This window comes from Chelonus insularis, unplaced genomic scaffold (assembly GCF_013357705.1).
Source record: "Chelonus insularis isolate UGA/USDA-ARS -01 unplaced genomic scaffold, ASM1335770v1 contig_356_pilon, whole genome shotgun sequence".
NCBI lineage: Eukaryota > Metazoa > Arthropoda > Insecta > Hymenoptera > Braconidae > Chelonus > Chelonus insularis.
In genome coordinates, this window is record NW_023276521.1 from 103,057 (window position 1) to 122,447 (window position 19,391).

At 26.4% G+C, this 19,391-nt stretch overlaps 1 protein-coding gene across 3 annotated transcripts in view; it reads left to right on the top strand.

Moving 5' to 3' along the window:
* Positions 1-4,949: 4,949 nt before the first annotated feature.
* LOC118066841 (protein eva-1 homolog C) overlaps positions 4,950-19,391 on the top strand; it is a 63,286-nt gene continuing 48,844 nt past the window's right edge. For 2 of the 3 annotated variants that reach the window (XM_035083191.1, XM_035083193.1), the window contains exons 1-2: positions 4,950-5,597; positions 7,952-8,125. In XM_035083191.1, the coding sequence (XP_034939082.1) occupies positions 8,059-8,125 (67 nt within the window). In that variant the 5' untranslated portion in view covers positions 4,950-5,597; positions 7,952-8,058. Of the gene's footprint in view, positions 5,598-7,948; positions 8,126-19,391 lie in introns of all 3 variants that reach the window. The other variant, XM_035083192.1, reaches the window with a different exon arrangement.

The window sequence follows — 19,391 nt, forward strand, 5'->3', positions numbered from 1 at the left end:
AATTGATTTGCTCATATCTAGTAGTACTTACGAAAATAGTAGGAATAAGGTCACGATTTATGTAATGGATTAATTTTCCAAAAATTGTATTTATTAATAATTATATTGCTATAAATAATTCGTTAAAAAACCTAATAATTAATGAAATGGAACCGTTCTTTCAAATATAAACATGATTGGTATTATAATAATTTTCATTACAATCAGACTTTTTTAATTATACATATGATGTTAATGCTTATAATAATAATGCTAATGGAGAGTCGGATGAGAGTTAAAATAATATTAAAAATCATAAAAAATAATGTTTTTATCAAAATAAAATTACTCGAGTTTGAAATAAAATCAAATTGAAACCAGGTAAAGTATGAAATAAAACCAGAATGAGGCAAAGGTAAAAGAAAAATAGAATTGGGATAAAGATAGGATAAAATTACTATGAGTTTAGGATGAAATTGAAGAATTTTCGTCCTACGAAAACGCTGATTTGTTGCGTAGTCCAATTTTAATTAGGATTTGTTCATCTTAAGTTAAACCTTAAAAAAAGATAGTCTTAGGATAAAAATAGGATGAAAATAAGTGTTATATTTTGACTTGGGTTATTTTAATTCAATTGAAAAATATGGTTCCATGACCAACAGAAATCATTATAGATGCTAAGCTTTTTTCTACTTCAGTTAAAGTTACGGTTGTTAATTTGATTGTCCTCAATTAATGCTTATTTTATGGAAAAAATAATGAGCAAAAAATCAATGGAAACTTTATCTGTTGTTTCTTTCAGTTAAATTAAAATTTTAAACAGCAGAAAAATCCGTTTCTCAATATCTAAACGATAAATCTTTTGTTAATTGCTATTCAATTCTATTACATTAAAACAATTAATCAATGAGAAAATTTATCATCTAATTTTTTAGTAAGTATAATAAAAATAATTACTGTTTCAATAGAATTACCTTTAATTTCATTTGATTACTATCTATTAGTTGAGAATTTAATTTGTAACTGATGTAGCATATATAATTTACATGGACTTCAATCCAATAGGTGGTCAAAAAAAAATTAAGTTTAGCGAATAGCAGGTGAAATCATTGGGGTTCAAAAGTTAATTAAACATTAAATATAATTTTTATTTTCACTCAGAGTAATCAAACAAAGTGAATGAGAAATGGAAATAAATAGAATAATTTATTGTATTGAACTACACATTCAGAGTAGTTGGATTGCCGATTATTGCTGTTGAATAATTCATTTTCCTAAATAGGGTTTTATGAATTCAGATAATTAATATAATATTAGTAAGAATTATAATCATTAACAGTTGATAGAGAATAGGAGATTAATGATTGCAGTTAAAAGTCTGTTATCATGTGCAAATTGTATACATTCTGATAATTCTGATCAAGATGATAAACGCTTGAATAAATAATTTAATTTTTTAGTTTGAACTCATTTTTATTTTTATAGTGAATAAGAATCAGTAAATATTTTTTTCATTCAAAGCTTTTATTTAAAACTTGAATAAAAGACCTTTACAACTGTATAAAGATATTCAACTTGAATTATACTGATTATAATACTGATGTTATTATTTATAACTAAATGACTCAGTTATGAATGTACTTATTTAAAAATACTTTTAACTTTTCGTTAAATAGTATTAATTTTTTTTTCTTACAACACTGAGCTGATTGTTGATAAGTACAGTTATATTTAGTGGTAATTAATTATCTATGATAATATTTGATGATTCTAATCTTTCAGTGACTTATTATAGTAACAATGTACTGATAAATTATAAAGTTAGATTTTCAGTTCGATATTTCAGGAACAAAAAAATGAGAAGGTAAATTTGACCATGAGACACTTGCGATATAAGCATATCTTATCCTTAAAAATATGTAAAAAGACTCCTGAATCACTAAATCTTTGTAAATTTTTTTTATCACAGTAGATTTTGATGAACTTTTTCCTGATTTGGTCAAATTATCAAATCTGTTACAAACTATATAAAATATTATATAATGTTCTTGAAAATAATATTTTTTATCTTTTATTGGCAAGAAAGAAAATTCAATAATTATCATTTTATCAATAAATGTGAATCTTGCAGGAAATTAGCAATTATATTTTAAAGACAAGAAAGTTACTTCTGTAATTGTACTAGCAGATAAAGATTTTTTTAAGAAAAACCATCACAATTTTATTTAAATGACAAAGAAAAATCTTACTACTTATCATTTTTACATTTATTTTCTTTTAACTTTGATATTCCCTTGAAAAGTATATACAAGAATTATTCAGTTTGCAATGAATTTTATAATTATTATTTTTTCATTCAAGAGAAAATAATATAAAAAATAAGAGTATATTTTTGTTATATAAAAGTAGAGAAAATATATATTTTTGAATAAAATTTATAAATAATCAACTTCAACAACCATTTTTTATATATAAAAAAATGTATAAGTATAATATTACAACGATACTGTTGATGGTTTTTATGAGCAAATAAAAATAAAAAAAAATTCGAATTTTATGCAGGATAGAATTTTTCTTCCCTGTATAATTCATCATAAAAGTATTTTTCATTTTATAAATCTATGCATCGAGACAGTTATATCTGTCGAGTTTCATTTTCATTTATTAACTGATTAGCAATATTATTCTCATATCGAGTTGCTTTTATTTCTATTCTTTATGAATCAGCTGGTAACGTTTTTCTATTCACTTTCTAGCAAATATTTTTATATTTACTTTTTTTTAAAAATACCTTTTTTTTATTAGTATTAAATATCCACAAAAATCATTTATATATTTTCGAGACATTATTTCCAAAACTTTTTATCAATTCAGAGTGTTCCCAGAAAGTTTCGGAAAGTTTCTGTGATATAAGATTATTCAAAATAAGTTTTGATGCGTCTCAAAAATTGGAACATGTTGAAGAATAATTTTCAAGTTTCTGGTCATCGATTTAATATTACTTATAATATTTGTATTGGATAATTTTTAATATTCATAATCATTGTCAACAAAAACAATCACAACCATGTATAACCTTTTATGTTTTGTGTTTTTGTGGATAAACCCTAAATCAACAATAGTTTTTATTCATCTTTCAACATTTCAAGACATACTGCACATTATTATGCAGTATTATTGCAAATAAAAATGATAAAATGATTTTATTATCCATAAAAATCATTAAATTTTCACGTACAATTATGTATTATCCCCAATGACTCAAGAATCATCTTCAGGAAGTTCAAGGATTTTGAAAAGCCTTCATCAAAGATATAATGCCTTGAAGCGTAGGATGCTGATCAAGCAGCTCTATGAAGCTTAGATAGAATTATATAGATGTTGAATTTTTTACAGTTAAAAATTAATAAATTAAAACTTACTGCATTCTTTATGAATATGCCTATTATTTAGTCTTAAATCTTTATAAAAAAATTAATCATCGTTAAATATTAATTTAATAGAAAGAGTAACAAAACTCATTTTCATTTTAAGATCTAGTAATATATAATTTATCTGAAAAAAAATTATTATGTGGTTTTAGGTCAAGGACGTTGTGACATTTTTTGTCAAGACTGAAATGACTCGAATAATTTGGCATGTTTTAAAATCCTCTATTAAGAATGTTATTAAATATTTTCATTGATTGTTCTAGATATACTTTCGCTGTTTTTAATTAAATATGAAAAAGCAAAAATGAAATTTTTCACATTTTTTCAAATAATAGTAAACTCGATATTTTTTTTTCAAAATTTAATCGACTTATTTCGAGAGTTCTTACACTTTTGAAACGCTTCGACAATAATTATTTCAGCATCATATCATTTTTCAGGTAGTCTGAAACTTTGATAGCAAAAACGCACTTTGCCTTTGAGCAATTTTGGCTCGATAAAAAATGAAATTATTTGAAAGCTTAGAGTATTTTTCGCGAAACACCCATACCGAATTTAGTTGATGAAATTTATTTTTTTTATCCAAAAGTTCAACAATCATACCTGTTCTGATTAGTGTACTAGTTATTGAAGCTCTGAAAACAAAAACAAATAACAATTAAAAATATTACATTTGTAAAACGTCAACAATTGAAACTTAGTTTTTATTGGAGGTGTATTCCTCTCAAAAATCATTTTTTTTTAATTCTCTTATTTACTGGTTATTATTAAAAAAAATTGATTGAATTTTAATATATTAAAAATCCCAGCTACTATAATAACTATAATTATTATAAAGATGTAAAAACATACATCGAAACCCTGTCAAACCACAAGTAGCTGGGATTTTAATCCAATGGTGTCAAAAATCCATCATAAATGAACAAATCACTTTTTTTTTCCTTACCTCCACAACAGTAACAACATTTACAATAATCTCTTAAATAGGCTGAGTAGAGATTAGCTCCCTCCACTAGAGTCACCTGATAAACAATCCAAAAGTCTTAGTTTCCCAGCTCATCAAAATGCAATGATCCCAGACGAAAGTGGAACTATTGAAAGATCAACAAAAAATGCCAATCTCATTCCAACATGTTAGATGTCCAATAAAACTTAATGCGATGTAGATGTCATTTTTTATTTCAAAATAGTATAGAGAATTCTTACCGAACAAAGCTCCTTCGACTTCTTTATTGCACGAGTTTTTCTAACCAAAAAGATCAACATTTCATTAAAACAGACACTTTTATTGAATTGCTTAATAATATTCAAAGCATTATTCTTGTAGAATTTCTATGAGTGTAATTTAGTCACATTGGGAAAAATAGATAATCGAATGTAGAAGACAAGTAGGGTGAAAAACGCATCAAGTTAGTTCTGATTCTGCTCCGTTCGTTACAGAGCGCGTTGGTACCCAACAGTAGATGTGACGTCACACGTACCCAGGTTTGAAAGATCCGGCGTAGTAAAGCGCCCCAACAGTCAGTTCCTCACCGGCCGCCGAATAGTGTAGATGTGATCGTTGTTAATCACACTATTTATCTTTGTACATCACGATCAAATACATCATTTAATCATGTTTACATATCGTTGTACAATTGAGTGGTGAAAATGACTAGAAAACTTGAATTTCATTGTCAAACATTCAATGTTTCCCATTTGTTTTTGTTTAACCTACTAGTGGCAAAGTAATATCTTTGGGATTGTTATGTAAACTTCATTTCTAATGTTTATTTGTGAGTTTACTTTCTTGGTACGAAAATCATATTTGTTTCATGACGGATGATACGTGACTCTAGTGTAATATTTGAATACATACATGCACCATATGTAAAGTGAGTGTGTGAAGGAAATTTCATTTGAACGAGAATTAAGAGAAGACTTGAAAACTTATGTATAGCATGACCGCGAATCGTACATAAAAAGTATCGAGGTTTTTTGTTCATACTTTGAATGAAAAAAGTGTTAGTTTTGAATCTGGTTTTATTTATTTGATGAAAAGAAAGTGAATACAGTGAATTGATTTACAATTAAAAATAAAAACAAGTAATATTATGAAGAAAATTGAATTGGACTATTCTAATAATTGAATCAACGAATTGAATGTTCTCTAGAAAATATTTTACACGTGTTATAGTACGAATAAAGGTACGAATTATTCTTCAGAGTTTCGCACTTGCAGAGCTTTATGAATAATAGAATGAGAATATGATTATTTATGTTCTTTCATAAAACCTATCTTCATCACTTTATAATACGTATCTATTGCAAAATATTCTCCTATTCAACACTCATAAATACTGTATGACAAGACAAAAAAATCCTGATTTATAAAAGGAATTTTTAATAATAAATAATCAGCATTAAAAATAAAAAGGGTTTGGTTCATTTTTGATTTACTCTTTTCACTAAACTTTAATATTGCATTAAATTAACCCAATTGGCATTATGATTTTCTTAGATTGAAAAAAAGGAAAATATCTTTTGACCAGATATTCCTTATAAAAAGAAATTTGTAAGTCAGTCAGCTAATAGAGCTTATTTTGGATTCCCTTATTATGTTTGTAAAAAATATATCTAAATAATTAAGTTCCGAAAATAGATAATTATATTTACCAGTTAGTGTGTTGAAAAACTATGAAGATAATATTACAAAGGCGAGCAAAAATTATACAAAATTGCTACAGAAGAAATAAATTATACACTAAACCTTGTTAAAATGATTGGGTGCATGTAGACCTTATTACTCTAGCACTCTCCGAAAATTGTTTGTTACTTGAAATATGCAACGTTGAGAGAGCTTGCTTGACTTTGTGTTACCGATGGAGATACATTTTTTATGCTTACTGAAGAGCTAGTGGACATTGAGTTATTATATAAGCGACAAATTTTAAGTTTTAAATATTTGTCAACGTGTTTTATTTAAGAACAGATTTACATTTTTTGATCAAATAACAATTTACACTAATGTCTATGAAAAAAACTTGGTTTATTATAAGAGAAATATCTGTGACAATTTTAAAATTGTAGTTTTCTTTTTTATTTTTAATAGTTGTTTCATTAATAAACCATTGATACATTTTTTACAAATTGACAAGAGTAATGTATGATCTATAAATCATAAAAATTGATCCGATTCCGTATTGAGTTTTCTGTCCAGAGAAATAAAAGCTTTTCTGATCGTTTATAATTTTTATTGACAATCTACTTTACTTCCATATCCAGTTAAATAAAAATATACTTCATTATAAGTATTGAATGACCAATTACTATCATTTATTAAAATTTTCTAAAAATTAAATTATCGTACTAAAATTTTCACCTTCATCATATTTCGAGATAACAAACTGCTCTATTATTAATCTGCCATTAATATATTCATTATTTTATTAAAAATAATTTCTTTATAAAAATGTTGATGAAGAGTTGCACTCATTCGTATGGTGTATATTGAGCTTGTTTGTTTTGAATACATTTTATTTATAACGAGTCGAATTGATTAAAATTTTTAACAATACTTTTTACAGTTTTAATTAGAACAATGTATATCACCTTTCGTGAAACAATATTTTCATCTCTTATTTACATTTGGAATAATGTATTGCACATGTATTACTTTTTATAACAATTTCAGTGTTCTGAAATATTTTTGAATAATTAATGACAATTTTCTCTTGCATTTATTTGTTTTCAAATACACAATATAAAAAAAATTGTTCATACCAAGACATAATTAAATAAAACAAAATTTATGAATCATTAGTTTAAAAAAAGCATATATATATACTTATCATTTTTAATATTTTCTGTATTGAATTGTTAGTAACAATTAACTAAGATTTCAGCTAAGATTGACAGTATTATTTGTTATATCTGTTAATCCCTACCTAAAGCCATAATCCAGTTTAAATCCAACGACACAAATACCTTATATTCAGAAATATTTTAGACTATTTTAAACTTAAATATTTAAATTGCTGAAAGCAAATATAAATTATCAATACGCTTTTAATAAAAAGAAAAAAATATCGTTAAATCCATTGACCCTGTAGGATTTAACAAAAAATCCGATCAGTAGTTTTGCTCAAAATTTATAAGTAATACATTCATGTGCATTGTACTTTATTCGGTTTTTACTACATAGTTTTGATTATTTACATCATAGATTTGAAAAAGTTAAAAAAAATTCTCGTCATTTCTTACATAAAAACCAGGTCAATACACACAATACAGATTTACAATCAGAACTAGCACTAATTACTATGTTTGATTCTTTTATTCATATTTTCCAACCCTTAATTAGTGAAAACTACCTTTCACGTTAGAAATATCGACAATAAACAACAAAAAATTATATTCTAATGTAAAGTGTAATTCATCGTTCATCGGTTTTTATCCGCATTTTCTACCAGTGGCATGTATATGTGTTTTTATTGATACATCATCAATCATATATTAATTTAATTCAACTTTAATGTTATAGCATGATTTTTGTCCAGCAGATTTTGAGTAACGATCTTGAATGTGGGGCGATGAATAGGACCCGAGGGTCTGGGTGATAATTCCAAAACGTTGCAAGCGGCTATACCAATATCAGTTAGTGTCCAACATGCCTGCACTCCTGGTGTCCCTGATGCTCGGTCTCCAACTTGCAGCTGCACAAGCGGATAATTTAGGTAATGTATATGAGACAAATGATAATATGATTTAAAAAGGCATGATTAGCAGTATATAAATAAGTGGTGAAAAGAGTTGTTGCCTACATGACAAATGATACATGTCATTTTGATGAATTTATTTCACTGTCTGGTACAGTATTTGCTCAAGCTGTATTAGATCTTATACCAGAGTAGAATAACACGAATGCATTATATAGGTATTATATTCGCCAGAGTATAGAAAAACACAGAAGCTCATAGATATTGTATAAACAATATGTCTAAAAGCAAACTCTCATCGTATTCATTTATTTTGTGGGAAGATTGCCAAGGGAATTGGCTGTATCAGTACAATTATTCATTATTCGGTAGCTCATTTTTTCGGGATTTTATTTCGATCTCTTCGACACTCACTACTGCACCAGAGTAGATCTTTCAAGACTATGTTGAAGTCCACTTATTTTTCTCATTTTTTCTCTTTCATTCTCGACCAACTACTGTTTTTATACACTCTTCTAGTTTAAAATCCGCAAAAAGAGATAGTTCGGTTAAGTTTCAGTACGTCACAGGTATATAGTGATAGAATGAAGGCACAGTTGACTTTGTCCACTTATTTCATTGAACTTGACGATATCATAAAAGCCATGTGTCATCGAAGCTATGTTCTACTACAGAGTACACCCTCCAATGGAATCATATCTTTCAATTGTTGTTTTGTGTACTACAGACAACAAGTATCGATTTTCGTCATCTTGGCAACAGATCTGACATGCCAATATTTCGAAGCGTAATAATCTTTCGAAATTGCTGACAATAGAGTTTGAGTGGAGATAAAATTGAATTGAAGTAAAAAGAATTTTTCATTAGAATATAAGATTAAAAAAAAACTTGATTTAATTACTTGCTTTGTCATTGGGCCAAACTTTTTTATTATCCCTTTAACAAACGCCCCAGGAAACGACATCACACAGTATAACGCCATCACAAAGAGATCAGTTTATCCCAGGTGGGTCATAGCGCACCTAGTCGTTAATCCACCATCTTTGCAGGCTGTCAGAGATCCAGTGCACCACACGAAGTCGTTAACGCGATGAAGACTTTGAAGGTGTGGTAGGACTTACGTCAAAACCCGCATGGTAGACATGATCGAGGCCAACGATAATTTTGGTTTTCAAGCAAAGCAAATTCTACATCAAAGGCTTTGACATTAGCAACCTTCCAAGCACGTATAAATTCTCCAACAGATGATATCAACTCAGTAATCTTGCGATCATGAAGAATCAATGATACTACTCTTAGAAGGTACTTGAGACCTCACCAAAGACGATCAAGTTAACAGGCTGAACTTTGCTTTTGATTGCTAAATTAAAATAAAAAATTTACTCCTGCTTTTACACAGAACATCAACGTTCACGTTGTTGCGTTTTATTTTTTTTGCAATAAATTACATCTTTAGTATTCACTTGAGAGTTTTATGAGTCGCTACGTTTTTGATGACATATACAGAACGGAAGAACGGATGGTTCATGGGATGACATAAAGCTTTAACGTGAGACATGTGCTGGCCACTCGTACCTAAAATCCATGACCAGGCCTAAAGTCTTAAATTACTTGGAGACCCTCAGACGATTGACCTGGACATTGTCACATGTGAGTACTTCATCATTTGGAAGAAAATCGTTCAACTGTGAACGCCTAGCCGAGAATTTTTCGTGTTTAAACGAAAAAAAAAATTACTGCACAGAAATAAGTAGAAGGAGAGGTTGTTTGAACTACACCACTTACGGATTAGAAGCAGTACTTCCGTCACGGTTGTAAGCATCACATTTTTCAATATTAAGCTTTGAAAAAGCTTCTTAAAAAGCTATTCGAAACACACTGTGGGATATATAACTAAATCTTTTAATGATATTGATTATTATTATAAAAATAGTGTTGAATTTTTTATTAAAGAAGATTGAAAATTCTAGCTTTTACTTTGAAATAAAACAAATATTGAGTATTTCATAGAACGTATTTATTCAAAGAGCGTAATATAAATTATAGGTGGATTGATTAATTAATTGATTATTAACTGGAAATGTTGGAATTGAATGTAGCACCAATCAAATTTGATTCAAGTATTACAGATGAATTGCATCCTTTAATACCAGATATATATTCATTAAATAAAATACTGAGTAATATACATTGAGATAAATTGCCAAATACCGCAATTATTTTAAAACATTCAAAATTAAAATTGAAATTATAATTCCTGTAATTCTTCAATGGTGTATATATAAATTTACATTTTGGCTAAAATAACAATGTTTTTTACGTAAATTGTTAATAAACAATTGTAATTTTTACTTTTATAATAATTATTCCATATTTTTATTTGTTTTTTTTTTTCAAAATAGAATTTAACAACGATTCTCCTTTGAGGTTTATTTTTATCACATTTATAAAAATGGATAAAATTAATTACAATCTATTTTACCAAGATAAAAATATAACAATATATAATCTATTGTATTATAAAATTCAATCGATTTTTAAAACGAATCTCGATATTATTTTGTTTAAAAATAATCCTAAGTTTAATACAAAAATTTATTACAGTGAAAAATTTTTTCACAATCTATTTTATCAGAATAAAAAATATATCACAACAATGATAATTTAGTAAAAGTGAGTTTAAAAAGATTTTAATATCTCAGAGATTCTTATTAGTTTATTTTTAGTTAGCATAATATAGCCTAGGTATATGCTTAGATGAGAGAACTTTATTACAAGCACTATTACACCGTTCTAACAGACAAACCAATTTCGTTCTTTGACTTTACACTTGGAAAATTCTACGAAATCTATTTCAAGAACTTCTCATGATTAATTAATATTTTTTTGTTTTATTTTCACAATAAACAATTCAACATTTAATATCGTACTTTCAACAATTATCCATAAGTCAGTAAATTTTTTCGCTTCCAGACACCTCATAAAAAATTATTTCTTCGTTAAAGTAACGAAAAAGAAACTTCAATGCTGAAGTAAATATGTCATAAAGTGTTATATAATCATTTCAGACTGGAATAAAGAATTTTATGAAATGTAATTAAAAAAATCCATTACCATTTTACTGATTTGTTCATCAACAAGCTGTGCATAACAAGTAATATCGGATAAAGCCACTTAACATCTATCAGAAAATTAAAACATAAAATAAAATAATAATATAAGAATCCTTGATAGATATAAATAATATAATAACTCGATCAATTTATTTATATCTGTTATCATTTTTTTAATCACTCGCACTAGTGTGGCCGGCTCAAAAGCTCTGGTTGGTTTTCCTCTCAGCCGCATCATTTGAATATTGGATTGTTCAATAGCTGACAATAGTTCGTCCAACTACAACGAATTCACTGCTTCCAATACATTGACGAACACTTGTTATGTATCAAGAAAAAATATAAAATTTTACTGCATTGATACACAATTGTATCGCATCGTGATAATGATAAAATGAAATGCCAAAGCAAATCAGTGATCAACTGATTGCATCCAGGTTACAATTAATGAATAAAGTCCATCAGGAGATCGGTGACCTTTTTTATAGCCAACATGTCGATAAATTATACCATGCAACCCTATGTATAAACCAATACATGAGTCAGATGATTCTTGTAGAAACTGTTTTATGATGCATGCTACGTAGAGCATTGCTGCATATGTGAATTTACATGAAATACATACGTAATATTTCGATTGAGCTGAGATAAAACTATTATATGCATTATAAGATTTTATTCTTTTCATAAATATTCCTCATGAATATTATCATTTGTCAGGTAGAAATGGTACATGAGGAAATGACGGGTGAAATAGATAATAAATGTTAGATTAGTTTAACATGTTGAAAAGGCAAACGTGGGATAATTCAATTTCGTACTGGATAGTTAATTCTAGAGCATATCTTATGATGAGCTAATATTATGATTAGATCTGATTCTGGTCCAGTTGAAGAAAAATATTTTTCAAGAGAAAAATAAAATGAATGAACATTGATTGATGTCATTGGAGAAATGAATTAATTTATTGAGAGGAAAAAATTAAGAGAAAATCAAAATGTTAAACAGACATTTTCGGATGGTTCTTCAAAAATATATTCAGACTAATGATATCTTGAGAACAGTTCAACTGATGTTAATACACATTTCCCTCTCTGATACGTTTTAAAGTACTTGAACCCTTCGAGTTTAGATTTTGGATTAACCCTATTTAATCATATTGAAGATAATCAGGGAAAAATCGTCCTTTTTTAGTTTAACATTTTCACTTCTTTTTTATTTCTTTTTAAATGATTCAACTTATTTGACTAGAGACCTTTCTAATCCTAGATTACTCTAGGATAAAGTTATTTTCAATAGAAATCAATCCAGCAATTCTAATCTTCAAGTACAATAGTAGATTCGTGATTCAATCTTTCAGAAGTTGATGAACTTTAAACTCTCGAAATAAATTTATTTTCATTAAAATTGTTGTAATATTTCTGGTATGAAAATGTTTTCTGAGTGTTTTTAATTAATTCAATAATTATATCTCACATATATGTCGATTCGTAACCACAAAATTTTTCTGTTTATTTCGTGTATAGAGTTCATTTCTAGAATAATTAATGGAATTTCAAATAATATTTTACTCGTGTTAAGCATTGGTTGACTGATTAATAATTCATCTAATTAAAATAATAATATTTGTTTTTCGAAACATTATCATAGTCCCAATGTAAAACAAAATATTTCTTCAATTTATTGAATCAATTTTGCTGAATAAAACGATTAATCCTTAATTTATACAACTTAAGTAAAATTATTTAAATTTTAAATCAGACTTTATCCTTGCCGCACCTTCTATTATACATTGTACAAAGGTAAGAGTAATAATTTCCTCCCCATTTCATCATAGTCGCACCTTTTCCATCAATTAATTAACAACCTCTGTCGATATTCCTTTTAGCAAGTTTGTGGTCACGAACTGTGAATATACATTTATTACAATCAAATTTACAGTTACTAACTACAATTTATCCTTTAGCCAATGCTTATTAAATTATTCATGATGATTATAGTTTACGTATTGTCTATGATATTGAACTCAGACAAATAATGTCATAACTATTGGAGTACTTTGTATTGAAATATTAGTATCTATATGTAATATGCAAGAGAAATCCTAGATGATAATTATTATTTTAATTAGTGCATTCAAAATCGGTTGAGATGATTCTGCCTAATTATTATAAGCGATGTATGAGCTATTAGAATATTCATATTATTTATTGAACGATGATAAATTGAAATTAAATTTTCAACTACTTGCAAATTGTCTAACACCTTAGAGACCAAGTTTAGAACTTTCTGCTTTGAATATTTTTCCTAACTTTTGTCAAAAAAAACTCATAATAGTATTATGCATATGTGAGGGAAATTCGTGTTTGACAATATTTTGAGAATGATTGGACTAGTTTGGGTTTCAAAGTTATATTTTTGAACATCCTGAGATCTCCTTGATTACGAAAGTTTCCCTCAATTGATTCAGTTGAGTTTTGGTAGAGAAAATTCTCTAGGGTGTTCGACTCCAACGATATTGATCTTTGGTGATAATTGCATAATTATAGTAGCTTTGAATATGCAACTCTAAACAGAATCATCTGAACCAAATACATCAAGGTGAATTCAACCTCTGTTCCAATCTGATCTAACAAGATCCAATCGAACATAATATTATGATTCATGATAATTAGCACAATTTAATTTGATCTAATTCAGTATAACTATTTAGATCTAATAGTATCTAATGAAATTTCATTTTATCATTTTTGTAGAAATAACGAGTCTAGAAACTTTTCAATTTTGAAATTAATTCTATTAAAAATTTGCTGATTGGGTCAATAAAGTAAGCTTGGTTTTAATTATATCAATGAAGTTTGGAAAGTAGTTGGAGTTAATGTTTTCTATGTTTATTTGAATCTAATGAATAATTTGATATATATTTATTGCTTTGTAAATCCAATCATTTATGATAACATCTTTTCTTCTATTCAAAAAACAATAAAAAAAAATAAGAGTAAATTCTTTCAATTCAATAAAATAAAATCAATGCAAAACGTGTCACTAAATTTTTTCTTCTAGAAAGAATAGCTCTAGAGTTTAACTTGATAGAATATTGATCAATCAGTGAATAAGTAAATTTACTTTTTTTGTAATAAAACTCCTAATCATCGAATCATTTATTACTTTATTCTAAGAATAAAATATCTCTTTAAAAGTAATAATAGAAAGCTTAAAATGAAGTTGGAGGGATGGTTTTTTAATCAGCATAATATATGACTCATAAATCATGACTTTGCTGATCCATATGTAATGTATATTAATCATGACTTAATTTCCGCTGACAAGTTCCATAATTCATTGATTAAAAATTATATTTACTGCTACTGTGTTAGTTTGCATATTACATAAACTGCTGATGAATTATTTTATAGTTCCAAATATGAATCAAAAATGGTTAATAACTTCCAAATAATCCAACCAATATCATTGGCAAGTCACACAGTTTAAAATTACATATTTATTTGAAAAATATTTCCTTAAAATTATGGATTTTTTTAGGATTGAAATTAAAATAATTTCAAATAATCACATATTATTATTAGTAATAAATTTCATTCTTTGCGATTGTCTATAATTTATGTAAAAATGTTCAAACTTTAAGATTTATTCAAAATTCAATCTTCATTCTTATTACAATGACTCCAGTTCTTTACAACCCTCTCCTGACTACTTGAAAAAACGCCGGCAAGTTAAAGAACAGATGGTTCTATAAGTAATCTTTTATTCTTCATAATTTATATAATAATCTTAGCGAATGAGACGTCACCAAAGTCTTCCTCGTTTCTTCGTCTTTTCCCTTCTTCTTCTTTCAAATGTCATGTAACTTTATGAAAATAATAGTGATTCTTGACAGGTTGAATCTAATCAATTCAGAAAATCCTATTTTCACTTGGTTGCATTCGTAATGCTAGAACAATGAGCTTGCAGAATATTTCATTTCATCACCTCCATCACGAATCTACGTTGTAATGCTACGCATCAGCATTCATAGCATCCTGTGTCACTCCCACGTGTAATTGCTCCATATGATGTTTTAATGATGTGCTGTTTTCATATAGCAGTTTAATACTCACCTAAATTTAAAATTAAAACTTTTGAAATATTTATTAAAACTTTTTTTTTCAATTATGTACTGCTGTTAGCATCTCTTTTTTTTATTTAAATTTTTCAATCGTTAAAAATTCTATTATTCTCGTTATCTTTGACATCATATTTAGCAAATCAACTGATTTTACGAATCAAATGAAACATACTGTAGTTTTAATGGAATAAATACTACTTTCAGAGTATTTGTGAATAATATTCAAAAATATTATGTTGATAATCGTATGAATTTTAATTTTTAATACAATGCAAAAAAAAATTAATTTAATTTTATTATTTATTGATAGATATTAATAGATATTTTAACTGTGCTAGTGAATTGAGTATAAATAACTCCATTTTCATGATTCGTTCACTTAGAGTACCCATTAATATGTAAATATTACTCATGTTGAAACAATAGTTTCCAAAGTTTTAGTGTAATTTAAACATTGTTGAACAGTTTTAAGCGTATAATTTGTTGTGCGATCGTTATTATTAATATCTATATTATGTGTCGAAGTAATATTCTATAACACCTTATAAACGATCAAACTATAAAACAAAAGTCAGGAAGGATATAAAAGGTGATCTCCAAGCATTTTCATAAAAGCCTGAGATCAAGACAATGGTTAAGAGACATTTCATAATTACCAGCTTCTTTTAGAATGTTTGTTCATTTCTTTTAGTGTACTGATGATACAAAGAAGCAAAATATTTATATTTGGGGTAGCTTTAGGGAATAGTAGAAAGTTGTAGCTTTTTTTGCAGTTTTTAAACTCAAAAGAAACTGCTGAAGAATAGCCAGCTTATTGTAAGATTTAAAAGAGTTGACGTAAGTAATGTTATATACTAAATAAAAGTGGGTTGTGAAAAATGAATTTTGTCAATATTAGTGTCCTGACATGATTTGAGAAATGTATATTTCATTTTTGGATGAATATTTTTGTCACGATAATTATAAAGTTTTAATTTCGTTTTTTAACTTTCCATTGTCTATCAAATAACAATTTAGTAATGGTGAAGTTGAGAATCAAGTGTAGAATTTTCTGGCAGTTACTTTAAATACATTTGACATGTCGTAAAATTTCTACAGGATTTTGATTATATTATTTTTTATTCTATCAAAAAAAGTGCTTATTTTTTGGCAGATATTTTTAAAATAGACAAAAATTTCAATTTTCTCCTTTTATTCAATATAATTTGATTTATTGAATTCAAGCTCAAAAAATAATTATTTATCCATTTTATTTTTAAGTCTTTACTTTTTAGTCAACTGTTGAGTATTAAAAAATTTAGACTTTAGATTTGAATTCAGTGTTCCGAAAAACTCCTGAATATAACACGAATTTTAAATTAAAGTGAGTTGAAATGAAAAAACGATGTACACAGTTGAGTATTATTTTAATTTCAGTAAAAATAATAACAATCATATAACATGACTTGTGATAATATTCAATTGCAACCTATGTATATGAATAAATTAAATATTTTTATATTTACATCTAAATTAATTGCAATATCATTATCTTACTTAAAAATTTTATTTATGTTATTTTAATATTAAATTTGAAGCATTTCCAGTTGTCATTTGTATTATTAATTTATAATTTATAAATATTATTTGTTAATATTGATGAATACATTAAATACAAACCTTGGTGATAGAATTTGCAAGTATCAATTTCGTTTCAATTTGTTTGAATAATTATTATAAACATAATTATATTGGTGTATTGAGAAAATTGTTTGGAATCCATAATTAATTTCACAAAATTTCATTACATTTAATTTATTGTGTGATTTCTATTCGTAGTTTTGTAAAAAAAAATAGTACAGTCAATATGCGTCATTTTACTCCATTTGTAAGTCGATTTTTAGTAATAAAAACAATTTTTAATTTTAAGACAGGAAAATATTTCTCACATTACAGAGGAAAAACGTGCTCAGAAGCGGAAACAAGCTTTAGGTGTTTCCTTTTTTTTCTCGTGTTTTTCTGTTCCCATGTATCTAAGTAAGACAGCGCTATACGCAGCAATGACTAATAATTATTCTATTTGAACTGAAAATATTACGTATTGTTTATTTAGCTTTTCTTACAAGTGATATTAAATTTCGATCAATATCATTATTATTATTAAGTAATTATTAGATAGAATTATTTTATATTTCAAATTTTACATCTAGAAAAAATGGCCTTTATTGCTACAAAATTGACTCACAAATTGACTAAAATGATACAGATTGACTGGACTGTAAGTAATTGAAAGTAAAAATTTAGACGTGCCTTAATAACAATTTCTAGTTAATTGAGTTGAATTTATGATGATGATTAATTTTAAGGAGACATAATTGAATTGCTATTATTCTGAACGGAATTATAATTTCACCAGTTTCGAATTGATGAGATTTAAATATATATATATATATATATATATATGAAAATTTCATAAATTAATATTCATGTTTTATATTAATATAGAATTCTTGGATTCTAAAAACGTTGTAGAAATTTATTGTCTTTTTAAACTGAAAATATTCAAAAAATTGAATAACTATTCATACAATGTTTATATTGCACTTAGAAAATTTTTATTTCATTCTTGTTATCAATAACGAATGAACTAGATTCTCATAGTATTATTTTTAGCAAATTGAAGAACTCACAGTTTTCACAATGTTTTAAGATTTTTAAGTGGTTTTTGAAATCTAATTTTAAAAATCATCAATTTTCTGTTAGTTTGAATATCAATAAAAAAAAAATATTGTGTTGCAAAAATACTACAAATTATGAATTTATTTTAAAAAGATATTTTTGTTACAATTGGTCATGGTAATAAGGGATTTTATTAGGTAATTAATAAATTAATGTCTTCTCCTATTTCTGACCTATTCTTGAAATCATTAAATTTACCTAGAACTAATTTAGACTCATATAATTGGACGAGTCTGCGCTGATCGAATTAGATCTAATCAGATATCACAACTCTCATAATCGAGATCTAATTAGATATAAGCGTTTTACGATCGATGAGATGGAAAATATTTTTCTCGAAAAATTCAAAACTTCAAACATTTTAAATTTGCAAGATTTTATCTGCAATTTTTTTGATAAAACTGAAGAAAAATGTAATAGAGATGTGATAGAAAAATTTACTGGTGATGAAATAACAAATAAGTAATGGTTTAATTATTTAAATGAGATAATCCAATACTGATAACAAAAGTTAATAACTAATTTTGTTAACATTATTAATTTTTTCACAATTCTAAAACTGATATTACATAAATAGTATAATACACTGCAAATCGAAGTGTGTTAAAAATGAACACACATGAACGTATTTAATATTAAATGTTATAAACAAATTATACATTTTAACATGCCCTGAAGTGTACATAGAATAACTACAAGACATCTATAGTTCGTTTATAGTAGTCAACATTAAACACATTTATGTGTGTTTATTTTTAACACACTTCAACTTACAGAGTAAGAATTAAAAAATGGGTCTGGGCTTATAATAATAAATAATATTATATTATAATAAATTTCTATTGTTATAAACAATATATACTTGTTTAGAGTTATGTAAAATTATTAACTACCATATTGTATTGATATTAAGCTTAGTTTTCAATAATTTTAATCATTCAATAAGTAGAATCTATTTCAAATGTCTTCTTATTCAACTTATTTTATACTATTTTTGTTATAAAAAACAACGGCTGGGCCGAATTTGTTGAAACTTCTTTCAGGTCTTTTTCATTGTATTATCTCTAAAATGAAATTTGTTCAAAGTCGATATCTTTAGTGGTTCTCGAGTACTTACATACATCTATGTTGAAACCGTCTAATATGCTTTCAAATGTTTCAACCGTAAAGATATGAAAGAATTACCAATTTCAAAAATCGACTCCATTACACGAAAAAAATTTTATAGGAATTTTTACTAGTCACTTTCGAGTGAAATTTACTAGCAAAAGAAAATTAAAAATTACTAGTTTTTTTTACTAGAAATAGCTAAAAAGTTTAGGAAAAA